The sequence below is a fragment of the Sapajus apella genome, unplaced genomic scaffold (assembly GCF_009761245.1).
Source record: "Sapajus apella isolate SASKATOON/1434 unplaced genomic scaffold, GSC_monkey_1.0 scaffold44, whole genome shotgun sequence".
Classification (NCBI taxonomy): Eukaryota; Metazoa; Chordata; class Mammalia; order Primates; family Cebidae; genus Sapajus; species Sapajus apella.
Window position 1 is genome coordinate 1,982,707 of NW_022436984.1, and position 12,915 is coordinate 1,995,621.

Here is a 12,915-nt window from a genome sequence, read left to right on the forward strand (position 1 = left end):
CTATGAAACTCTCAAAAATCCCAACCTCATATCAGCTGAACTCCCCACAGGAGAGATGAGGGAATTTTCTAGGCCCAGGCCAGCATAGCTTGCGTGATCAGAGCCCCCAAGAAGACAATAAAGGGACCAGTGCTGGTGAGCAACAGAGGAATTGGGAACTGAGGTCACCAAGGCCTTCCATGCCTGCACATACTGGGTTCCTGCATGAGCAAGCGCACTCGGCCCTCCTGAGCCTTTTCCTCATGGGGCTTACAAGTAGAGCTATGAAGAGAAACCAAATCATATAAATAACATAGAATTATTGGATCATTGAACTCTCAAAGAGAATCATTTTGAAAAGTATCTTAAAGGGATTTGGTTTGTTTTTCCTTACAGAAGAGAGAGCAACAGAGATGGGGAGGAATCCAGCTCTGCCTGACATCCAGGCATGCTCTCCAAATTGCGTAGGTCAGTGAGAACTGTTATTTATTAGAACCTGACATCAGTTGCAGTGAAATGATAAGCTCCATTAAAAAGCCTGGCCATCAATTACTGCTAATACAGCCCTCATCCCAGAGGGAGCTTCTCACCATCCTCTCGGCCTATGCAGACCAGGCCGCACCAGGCACAGAGTATTTACAGCTCAGCTCAGCCTCCTCGCTCCCCTGGGGGAGGGGCAGCAGGTAAATCCCTTCTGCAGGTCCCCTCAGGCCGTCTCTTCCCAGGTCCTGCATCTGTATTCCTTTGATTCCCTTGGAAGCTTCTCAGAGCTATTTTAAAGACTGCTCCCCCGTTCATCCTGCTTTCTCAGTGGAAAACAGACTTAAGGCTTTAGTTCTGGCCTCAGTCACACAAACCAGAGGAAGCTGCACTGAACTGAGCTTACCAGGATAGTCACAGGGAAAGAGTAACTGGCTGGGTGTGCTGGTTTATGCCTGTAATCCCAGCACTTTGGGAGGCAGAGGCTGGTGGATCACCTGAGGTCAGGAGTTCAAGACCAGCCTGGGCAACATGGTGAAACCCTGTCTCTACTAAAAATACAAAAATTAGCCAGGCATGATGGCTAGCACCTGTAACCCCAGGCTGGGGCAGGAGAATCACTTGAGTTGGAGAGGTGGATGTTGCAGTGAGCTGAGATCATACCACTGCACTCCTGCCAGAGTGACAGAGTGAGACTCTGTCTCAAAAAAAAAAAAAAAAAGAGTAACTGGAAGGTGAGCACATCTTTGTCAGGGAAATTAACTTAGTAGTGCCCTTTCAAGAACAATTGAGTGCTCAGGCTTGGGTTGCAGTTACCCCACCAGTCATTGGGGAAGTGTTCAGGATCACCAAGAACAGCGACTTCCTCGCTCGTGAGGTAGGGTCAGTTATTCTCTTTCTTCGAAAAATAGATGCCCTGTAGAGTCAGAAAGGTAGGCGAGCTGGTTTGGGATTTTTATAATAAATCATAGTAGGAGCATGCGCTATTAATGGAATCAGAGCTCCTTTTGAACTATTGGGGGAAGAAACATAGTAAGTCAAGAAAAAGCAAAGGATAATGGCCTGGGAGTCAAGTGACCTGGGTCTCTGTGTGATCATGGGAAAGACACCTCACCTTTCTGAACTTCAGTACCTTCCTTTTAAAGTACTGGGCTAGTACCCACCTGGTAATCACTAAGCTCTAATATATTTCTGGAATTTTAAGGGAAAATTGTTTAAGGTAGCTGAGCATACTTTTTTATTCATGTTGAGAAACTTCTCTCTCTGTTGCCAGAGGTCAGACACAAATTGAAAACATTACTAAATGGAATTAAGTACAGTATGTACGTGATACTTTTTTGTACAGCTCGTATCTGATATTTATAGAACACTTCAGTTGCAGAACGTGCACACATATGCCCTGAACGCACACCCAGTAAAATAATTCTAGATGCAATACATTTTCAGATGTCAAAACAGCTTCTTGGGAATTAGGCTTGACTGTTCAGATGTGTGTGTGAGTTTCTGACAGGTGCCGCCAGGGCTGCTCAGGGCTGTCGTGTGATGTGGAGTCCAGCCAAGGCAGGAGGGCCAGGCCGCTTGTTTCTATCACTTCTCATTAAGGCATGAATTCTAGAAAAAAAGGAAAACATCAAAGAACAATGAGGATTGTCCATTGTGTACATATCATAATGACAAGCAGGGGCCTTGCTTCTGCAGAAAGAAGATCCTGTCTTGTCTTTTGTCAGATCGTTCGGCACAAGGGCCACCTGTGAAAACGAACTAGATTCATGCCTCATTGAAATAGAAGATTTACAGAGGTGAGCAAAAATGGGAAGCAGGTACCATACAGCTCACAATGTACAGAATATGCACAAAGCACTGAGACTACCACATACACATATTTTGAAGAGTCCCAACTCAAAGCCTACTGACTGATTTATGGAATGGTCTGTCACTCCCTGAGATTCCATTCTGACAATGAGGCCACACGTGGCATTAACTACTCAGAAGACTGAGTACAGCTCAGAATTGCAAAGTAGGAAGCTATGTAGTTCTTCCAAAAATTAAAAACAAAATTGAGAAAACTCACTGGGGCAGTTACCTCTACTCCACTGTCCTACAAAATCCACAGCCAACAGCAGAAGTAAGTTGGATGACTTAAGCAGGAATGCATCCTAGGAAGGTAAGTGTGACAGTGGGGGCCAGTCACAGAACATGGAAGGAACTTTAGAGATCATCTAGTACTATCCTGCATCAGTACGGCCAGGTCTAAGTATGGTAAGAATTAACCATTGTGATAGAAATTCAATGAAATAATTGATACAGACCTTTAAGCAGAGTGATTGGCATAGAGTTGATTTTCAGTTCATCATTTTCATTTCCTGGAAGAATTTGTGCAAGGCATACAGTACCAAGATTAGAACCCTGTGTGCCTGATTACTGGTCCAGAGCCCAGCCCAAGCCACCTCTGACCTCCTACCTTTCCCCTCTTTCCTGCCTCCTTGCTTACAGGAGCAGCACAGAGAAGTCAAGGGCAAGAGTATAGCATGCCTGCACCATGTGTCCATCCACCTACCCATGGAGTGGCGGGGCATGGGCACCTTCTTCCTAGTGGCTCACCCAGGAGGCTGAAGCCCTCTGTGCCTATGGGGAAAACCCAGGGCATTTGTGAGCAGAAATAGCTCTGCTGAGAGTCTAAAAACCAAGTACTTTTAAGAGAAAGTAAAATGCTCCTGTGGCCAAACTTACTACTAGCATCTATGGGCAAAGAGAAGAAGGAGTTTTGTAATGTAACAGGCCAAAGGGAAGACACCACTTTACTGCTGCCTCCAGAGCAGCAGGGAGGCTACACATGGAGAAGAGGACAGAAAATTCCAGTGACTCTTATCTTCCAAGGCAGACAGAACCTCTGGCATTTAGTCATGCCTAATGGAAAATCAAAGCCAAGAAAGCAGAAGTGAGGTGGGGTGAGCTAGGGTAGCTGCAATCCAAAGTCACTTATGAAGAAAACAAAGTAGTTTGTCTCCTTGTGTACCATGGGTGGGCAGGGCTAAATTGCCAGGTAGCAGCACCTGGTAAGCCTACAGTCTCTGTGTAGCTGCAGTTAAGTCACTGCTAACTCCCTTCAGCAAACATGTAAGAGCTCACTATATACAGAATATATACAAAGCACTGAAGACTCTCTCTCTCTCTCTCTCTCTCTCTCTCTCACGCACACACACACACACACACACACACACACACACACACACACACATTTTAAAGAGCACCAACTCAAAGCCTGCAGATTGATTTCTGGAATGGTTCAGCACTGCTTGAGATTCCTTTCTGACAGCAAGGCCGTCCATGGCATTAACTACTCAGTAGACTGACTGCAGTCCGAATGGCAAAGCAGGAAGCTATGTAGTTCTTCTAACAATTAAAATCAAAATGTAGAAAACCCCAGTTTTGCATCGTTGATCACTTGGGGAACTGGATAATCCTTAAACTGTCATTTTTCCAGGTATCCAGAAAAGTGAGCATTACAGGAACATACATATAAAGGCAAGACCACATATTTTCTCAAAGTAAATGATGGGTCACCCAGTCCCTCCTGATCACTCTATGGACAATAATAATTTTTAAATGTATTGAATAATTGCTATACACCAGCATAGCTCTAAGTGCTTTATATTTTTTAATTTCTGTAATTCTCATAACAACCCTATGAGCTAGGTACTGCTATTACACCTATTTTACAGATCAGGAAATTGAGGCCCTGCAAAATGAAGTGACCTGTTCAAGGTCACAGAGTACCTTAGTGTAGGAACTGAGCATATACCCTGGCTTTCCCAACTTTTAGATTGGTTTTCATACTGCACCACCTCTTTTCCTCAGATTAATGGTCTGAGTTATCCCAAATTCACCAGGCAGCTGAGCTAAGCCTCTGTTTAGAGCTGCAGGGTCTAAGCTGTTTGCCTTGGTTGACACTCAGGTTTGGCATGCCCAGTGTGCATTTGTAGTGGCAAACATTTGATTATATTTTTCCCAGATCACTAAAGCTAGGTCACTTTTCCCATTCATTCATTCATTCAGCAAATGTTTACTGAATTCATACTAGGTGTTAGGTACAATGTTAAGTGATGTACAGGATACAGTCCCTGCTTTCAGTGAACTAGAGGAGGGATGAGAATTGCACATAAGTTATTCTCTTTAAGGCAGCATCGTGCAGGGAAAGAGCACTAGGAGTCAAGGAAAGGAGATTATATCTGTTTCCTGAGACCTAGGAAGCTGAAATTGGAGTCTGGGTAGGATTTGATGTGCACAGATGGAGGGCAGGACACTCCTCCAGAGGAAACAGAGTGCACAAAGGCCCAGAAGGTGGAAAATGTGGGGATTCCAGGAGGTAAGCCAGTGTCCATTGAAGATGGGAGCAGTAGGGGAAGGGAGGAAGGAAGGAAGGAAGGGGGGGGGGGGGGGGGGGGAGGGAACAAGGAAAGGAGGGAGGGAGGGAACAAGGAAAGGAGGGAGGAAGGGAAGGGAGGAAGAGAGGGAGGAAGGGAGGAAAGGAGAGGGGAAAGGAGGAAGGTAGGGGAGAAAAGAAAGAAGACAGGCAGCAGAGATATGCAGGTATAGAGAACATGCCCTCTGGAATCAGACCAGCTGGAATTCAAGTTCTTGTTCTACCACTTTCTAGTAGTTTTTTTTTTTTTTTAATCTCTGTGGGCTTTGGCTTTCTCATCTGTACAGGAGGCTAACAATCCTCCCTCACAGAGGATTGTGGGTGCAAAATGCAGAAATGATAATAAAATGTAAAATGTCTGGCATATTGTTGGTGTTCACTATGCTAAAACATTTTTTTTCTGTAGGCAATAAGGTATATCTTTGTGTGGTGGTGTTTCTTGTTTGTTTGTTTGTTATCTTTTTAGAGACAGGGTCTCTGTTACCAGGCTGGAGCAGAGTGGTTCGATCATAGCTCACTGCAGACTTGAACTCCTGGGCTCAAGCGATCCTCCTACCTCAGCCTCCCAAGTAACCAGGATTACAGGTGCATGCAACAGCACTGAGCTAATTTTTTTTTTTTTTTTTAGAGATGGGGTCTTGCTATGTTGCCCAGGTTAGTCTTTAACTCCTGGGCTCAAGCAATCCTCCCATCTTGACCTCACAAAGTGTAGGGATTACAGGCATAAGCCACCTCACCCAGTCAGATTTTTTGTAAGTTTACAAATTACATATTGGTATAATTATCTGCTTTGGTGTTGATATGTAAATCATAATAGATCCTTCTTGGCCTTGAAAATATTAATAACAGTAAAAATTAAGGGTCAAGCTCATGGAACACTATAAAGGAATGTTTAGCTTCGGTTCTTTTACCCCTTCTTTGCCACCTCAATGCCAAGGGCTTTTAGAGACTCCACTCTGGATCTTCAGAGTTAGGATTGCCAGATTTGATAATTAAAAATGCAATGTGCCCGGTTAAATTTAAAATTCAAATAAACAAATAATTTAGTGTAATTATGCCCCATGCAGTATTTAGGACATACTTATACTAAAAAGTCATTGCTTATCTGAAATTCAAATTTAACCAGGCATCCTGTATTGAGGGGCAGGTCAGGAATCAGCCAGAACAAACCTGTTTCCTATACTTGGGGAAGGAGGCTCACCTGCCTTCTAGCCTTGTCTCTCAGGTGGTAAAGGCTCCACGCAGCTGACTTTGAGCAGGGCCTTCAAATCACCTCCTGGGTAGAGACATCAAATGCTAATGGGTCCCACTGTGCATGTTTGGGAGTGAGCGTGGGGGTGAAGCAGGGAAGAACGTCTTGTCTCAGCCTTCACATATCCTCAGCACTCTCTGTCTGGGCAAGAACACACATCAGCCTTTCCTACCTCCAACTTAAAGGCCTTAGGGGGATTTTCTTTGCTTTCTTCAGAACATTTCCACAGACAATGGGTAGAAAGAAGACAGCCTTTGTGTCTGAAAACGTGTCTCATAGAATTCGAGCTCGTCTCAGGGCAGAGTGTCCTCTTCAAGCTCCTTCCAGGAACATTGCTCACAGCGGGAACTTGAGTTGTCCCTTGTGGGGAGATGTGTGTGTGAGCGACTTGATCCAGCCATCCGCATGTGCTGGTAACAGACTCAGCACGCTGTGCCCTGGGAATCTGAGGATCGTGATATCAGAGCCAGAAAGATCATCCAGCTGCTTCACTTTCTAGCTGAAACAAGGGAGAATGCTGCCCAAGGTCACAGAATGTTGAGTCTGAACTCAGGTCTAGGTGTCTGTCGACTACTTTGCGTTCTCCAGTAATGACTCAGGGAATCTGGGAATTCTTGGCCCCCTTGTTGGTTGATTTCTGGGTATTTTCTCTGGATTCCCTGATGAGTATCCCCCAGACCCCGCTTGGCTGTATGTCCTTCGGTACTGCCACACTCAGCTTTATGCTTTGACTACTCTCCTAAGAGCGAGCAGGACCACTGCTGCTAGGAGCTAATGGCACTTTCTCAACCAGCGTGCTCATGGCCCAGCCCATTAATGCCTCCTCACTGCTTTCTCTGCCCCACCCTGACCAAGCGTTCTGCGGTTGAGATGGAAAAATCCACTTCAGAGCAGATAGCTTTTCACCTCAGTTTCAGGGGAATAATTGGTCCACATAACATGAGGTAAAAATTAAAACACAGCAGGGCGTAGGTTCAGGCAGAATAGCACCCTTGGGCTTAAGAGTGACTTTGACCTATTCCTCCCAGACTAGAAAAATTATCTGGCTGCCAGAGAGTTCTTAGAGGAATCACTTTGTTAAATGGTATCACTGGCAAGGTGGTATTAACCCTAAGACCAGGTTTATCTGAACACTGAAGGCAAACCTGACTGTGCAGGCAGGGCCAGCCCACGTGGAAGCCCAGGGCAGCGATCATGGGATCTTCCACTCTTTATTTTCTTATTCTTGCCACAACCTGTCATGAGACCAAGAAAACTTGTTTTGAAAATGCTTGACAGCCAAAACAACCTGTTCTCAACCCTGGATGAGAGGGCTTGTCCTCTCTGACCACTTACGTACTGTTAGAGGGTTGACTAGCTGCTGACTGGAAAAAATGAATTTGCTGTTTTCTTCTTATATTGTTCACAGACAAGTGCCAGTGGCTTTCCAGTTCCTGTTTCCCTTTTTTCCCCAGCCTTTTCTTCACCAGAGACATTTTAGGATTGTGCCTGAGTCTAATTGATGAATGAACACTAGCAACATATACTTACGAGCCTGTAACTGACGGTGATATCTCTGCAGCTGAGCTTGATATGTAGGTTGTCTTTCCAGTCCTATTTGGTTTTGACCTGTAGATTTAATCTGTAGATAGATTTTTAACCTGTGATGTTCCACCTGCTTTTTGGTACTCTCTGGTGAAGTTGGACATGGTAGTCAATCTCCAGTTATCCAAGCGGCCATTTTGGCCTCTGCATTGGTGGCTAGGCCAGCAGTAGTATCTCTGTTCCTCCCACCAAGGCTTCCGAGTCAGGTCTTGATCTTGGGTGGACATCCAAATGGCCCTGTGACTTTAAAGGAGTGACTTCATCTATTCTCCTCTGTATAGGGAAGGGTTGGATTAGATATGGGATGGGCAAACAACAGCCTAAGGGCAAAGCTAGCCAGCTGCCTGTTTTCATAAATAAAGTTTTATTGGAACACAGCCACAAGCATTCATTTACCTGTCATCTATGGCTGTTATCACTACAAGGCCAGAGCTGAATTTTTGTTAATAGAATACAGGTGTGGCCTGCGAAGCTGCAAATATTGATTATCTGGTCCTTTACAGAAAGAGTTTGCTGATCCCTGAACTAGATGATCTCTAGGGCTTTCAGATCCAGTGTTCTATGGCTCTTGAACTTGCGGCAATTCTTGTATAGAAAGAGCTCCTGGAATAGGAGCTGACTGGAAAGGGCCTCTTTCCATCCTGTAGCAGTTAGCAAAACAAAGCATGCTTTGAGATTGTTGAACTTTACAAAAGGCGGGGCTTATTTTGCTGTATTTTTACAGAGTTTATTTTGCTGTGTGTCTGTATTTGTTTATTGATCTGATGGCTCTGGTATGCATGGTGTCCACCAGTTTTGGAGAAAAGATACCCCAGCTGTGAAGGTCTGACTGTATTCAGTGGCATGGTTCGTGGTGGGACACCCATTTGTACCCACCTGGAAGGGAATGCTGATTCGTAACCAAATGCTGTCCTGGAGAACCTGTAGGGCTGCCCAAACTCCACCCCTCTCCTGGGCTGTCTGTGTTTGCCTTTGTTTCTGAGTCTAAGCAATGGGATGGAAAAGATTAACTTTATGGGGTAGTGCAGTAGGATGTGGTCAGCAGAACCAGAATGGGTTCTGAAGATGCCTTTAAAAGTGCAAATTAGGACGGACATAATCTTCACTTTCTTTCCCCAAAGCCCTTCCAGACAAAGTTCTAATTTACAGAATTTGCATCCCAGTGAAGTTCCCCATACCCATGTCAGTGCACCAGAGGTGTGATAGGGAACCCAAAACACAGAACTGAATGGTCTTCTCGGGTCACCTTGGCCAATAATAACCTTTGTGCAAACTAAGAAAAGGCTCCCCCTTTGGGTTGTGCAGAGTTAGCTTTAGGTAAAGAAGAAGCTGTCCCTTTGTCTGGGCCTCTGTCCCTGGGGGAGAACACAGCTTAGCAAGCAGAGCACAGACTCGATTTCAGCCCTCACTTGCCCTCTTGGCCTGATACCTTTGTGTGGGGCACAGCCCCCTTGCCCCTTATACCTGGCATGTTAGAAGTCTATGAGGCCTCTAACCTCACAGACTCTCAGGGGCCTTGCCAGCCAACAACAGGTGAACTCTGCTTGGTCTTGGTCTTTGAGGACACAGCAGACCAGGCTAGCCACCAGCACGCCTCTTCATCCCTGTCTCCTTCAGCAGCATTGCAAGGCAAGTATGACTGGAGTCAAAGCTGGAGGATCGGTGCCCCATGCTGAGAGCAGAGTCAGTCCTCTGGCCGCAGATGCTGTAGGCCCTGCTCTAGACCAGGTGCTCACTCGGGGGGTCTGAGCCCTGGCTCAGCTTCAGCTCAGCTCAAGGAGTGCACATGATTTTCCATATGGTTAAACCTCAAAGGTAATACACTGGCAGCACAGAGAAATGCGCTCAGAGGTCCAGAATAGACAGGCTTCCGGTGGGGGGCTGACCTCACTCCTGAGGCACTGGGTTCCCTGCTGTGCAGTGTGCAGTGACGGCATCCTGCCGGGACACCCGCCCTCGGCAGGGAATGTTGTCAGAGTGGCTTGGAGAAGGCTGTGATGAACTCTGTGGGCGCTGCAGCATCGTGGTCAGATCCGATTTCCACCGCTCAATTCATGCTGGAAATTGTATTTGGGCCAGCCGTGTGGGCAAACTTTGAAAGATTTCTGTCCTACCCTTTTAATTCTGCATCTATCAGCGGTTCCCAGCAGCTCAGAGGCTAGAGGAGTGGGAAAAAAAGAGGCAGCGAGCTGACAGCAGCCCAGGACCCAATATCTGCTTCCTGTCCCCTTTCTTGGTTTTAAAAGCCTACTGGGAACAGGAAGGAATGCAGTTTGTCCCTGTTTTGATCCCCTGAAATGTACAGAGCCCCATGCTAAGGGACAGTTGGACTCCTGCACCCATAGCACTTCTTTGTGACGGGAAGGCAAAGGACGGTACGTGCACTGTCACACACTCTGAGAAGGGCAGTGGTAGCCCAGTGAAGTCAACCTGGAAACATCTGTGCACATTAGGACAAGACCGGGGCCCAAGGCCTGAGAGAAAACCTGCCTGCCCACAAATGTCTCCAATTTCAGAAACTTACTACTCCTCATCGCCAGGCCGTTGGTGATGTCCTCACATTTGGCTGCAGCCTGCTGTGGCCAGGCATAGGCTGGCAGCATCACTCAATGGGGTCCCTTCTAGTAGAACATGAGTGTTCCCAGAGCCATGCCCTTCCTGCTCAGCCTGAGCCCTCAGTGGCTGCAGAAGGCAGGAAGACCCTCCAGGGTTGGCAGCGTGCTGTCATCAGAGCACGAGCTTGCAGCTTCCAAGTCCCATTCTGCCTTTATCATGTGCCTGGCCTTGTGCAAGTTATTCGTCTCCAAGCCAATTTATTCACGTAGATAGGGGGAGTAGAGTAATGGGATCTGTTTGTTGAGTTAAAGTGAAACAGAAGGTCCTGAGTGTGTGTGTCCATAGCTGTATGATGGCAGTGGAGGCTGGGCAGGAAGGAAACTAAGGCTTGGTTCTTACCATGTGCCTGTTGCCTCATGACAACCACTATGGGATCACCGGAGAGAAACAGAGACTCAGGGGCTTTTCCAGATACTCAGCTAGTAAGTAATGGATCACACTGAACTGTTTTCTCTTATTCCAAAATCCAGGTTCTTCCCACCGAATCAGATAGGGAATGATTGCCAGGTGTTCTTGCCACAGAGTGACACCAAGAGTTTCCATGTCTAACCCATGTTTCTTTTCCCAAGCATCCCCCAGATCTATGACCAGGCCAATCCAAATCAAAAATGATCACCCCGATTCTAGGCCAGAAAATAGGAATCGTGTGAAATCTAAACAGAATGAAGCTGAAATCACCACTAGCCAAACCTCTTGTTCATATGGCTCAGGTTTTAGGAAAACAACAGCCTTTAATGCATGCTCGAAATTCCTTCCATGGTAAGCCACTGTGAGAAAAATCTCACCCAAACAATGTGCTCTTGGCAGAGGGAGGGTCAGTGTCTTTTCAGGCAAAAAGCAAACCAGCAGGGACCCAGAAATTGCTCTAGGGAGTGTTGGTTTCCCCAGAAGATCTAGCCTTTTAAAAATAAACTTAGCAAAGGATTTCATTTGCCCCTCTGCCCCCACCCTTGCTTGGAGAGGAGGAGGAGGATTGTGAAGTTCCTTGTCCTGGGTCAGTTCCCAGCTCAGCATTGATGCATCCGTTTCTCAAGGTTAGCACCAAATATTTATTCTGATAAAGTAGGGTTTTAAAAAATAAATAAACCAATCAATTATTGTCTGGCTTGGTCTCCAAAACCCAGTCCCTTCAATTGACAGTAGTTGGGTGAAATTAACAGTAATAGATCCTGGCAGGGTGCGGCGGCTCACACCAGTAATCCCAGCACTTTGGGAGGCCAAGGCGGGTGCATCACCTGAGATCAGGAGTTCGAGACCAGCCTGGCCAACGTGGTGAAACCCTGTCTCTACTAAAAATACAAAAAATTAGCTGGGCGTGGTGGCACATGCCTGTAATCCCAGCTACGGGGGAAGCTGAGGTAGGGGAATTGCTTGAACCCAGGAGACGGAGGTTACAGTGAGCTGAGATCACACCATTGCACTCCAGCCTGGGCAACAAGAGTGAAACTCCGTCTCAAAATAATAATAATAATAATAATAATAATAGATCCTTAGGAAAGAAGGCTGTTCATTCATTCAGTCAGTCAACAGAAAATTAGGGTACTTCTGTGTCACTGAGGTGCAGCCTCAGTGAAATGAACTTAGAAGCCTCCAGTGTTTATACCACTAGAGTGGGGGCAGAGTAGTCTGAAGAGCTGCATTGAAAGCTAGGCACTCCCCAGTGATGGAGCTGCCAGCCTCCCCAACCACTCCGTTCACAAGTCTCCCTGAACTTCTGAACTTCGGTGAGGTATGAGCCACCAAGCGCCACCCAAGGGTGACCACAGAAGTAGACAACTTGTGTACCAGAAACATCAACCAGCAGCCCCAGATAGTTTATGTAGGATTGCTTCATTCCAGACAGGAGAACTGGGATCCATGGGCAGAAGTTCCGAGGGGACAGATTCCAGTTCAGGATCGAGAAGAACACTGTAACTCTCAGAGATGCCTTTAGGCAGCGAGCTCTCTATCACAAAAGGTGTTCAGGCAGTGGCTGAGGATCACCCTCCAGAAGTGCTACTGGGGCAAGCCCTGTCTTGGACCAGATCCTAAGGTCTCATCCAACACCAGGGTTCTCTGATTAGCACCAAATGAATGGCTCAACAATTGGTGCTGTGGAGTTTCAGAGGCAGGACCAACGGCCATGGGTTGTGATTGGGGGCTGCAGGCCCTGATGCTTAGGCCAGGCCCTGAGGGTCGCTAGGTGCCAGGTAGGTGGGAGACCCCCAGCATGTTGCAGTCCCAGGAAAGCACCCTTCACCTGCAAGGTAAAGGGGCTCCGGCTTATCTGCTGCCAGACTCGCAAAGGGGAATTAATTATTGTTTGTGATACAATTTAAGATCCCCCGATGAAAGGCCTTGTATAAATGTAAATTATCATTATTGTCATTAAAGGGGCTAGATTCTGGCCTGCTGGATAATGCCCCCACATAACTCTGAGCAGAAAAGAAAGCCAACTCAACACAGGAAGTTTGCCCTGCTCTTCCAAAGCAATAGCAGTAAGAAGGGCAGGCTAAGGAGGGCTCTGTTCATGGCTGTGAAAGCGAGCAGCTCCCCTCTCTCATCCAGGGTTAGCATGCAGCTCTCTCTGCTCTGGGAGTCA

At 46.6% G+C, this 12,915-nt stretch overlaps 1 protein-coding gene across 4 annotated transcripts in view; it reads left to right on the forward strand.

The window, feature by feature from the left end:
• The window catches only part of BABAM2 (BRISC and BRCA1 A complex member 2), a 450,034-nt gene that overhangs the window by 421,476 nt on the left and 15,643 nt on the right, over positions 1–12,915 (forward strand). Inside the window, exon 12 of one of the 4 annotated variants that reach the window (XM_032239490.1) lies at positions 376–447. The exons of the other annotated variants lie outside the window; for them this stretch is intronic. Within the exon in view, the coding sequence (XP_032095381.1) occupies positions 376–418 (43 nt within the window). The 3' untranslated portion in view covers positions 419–447. The remainder of the gene's footprint in view (positions 1–375; positions 448–12,915) is intronic. 4 annotated transcript variants of the gene reach the window in all.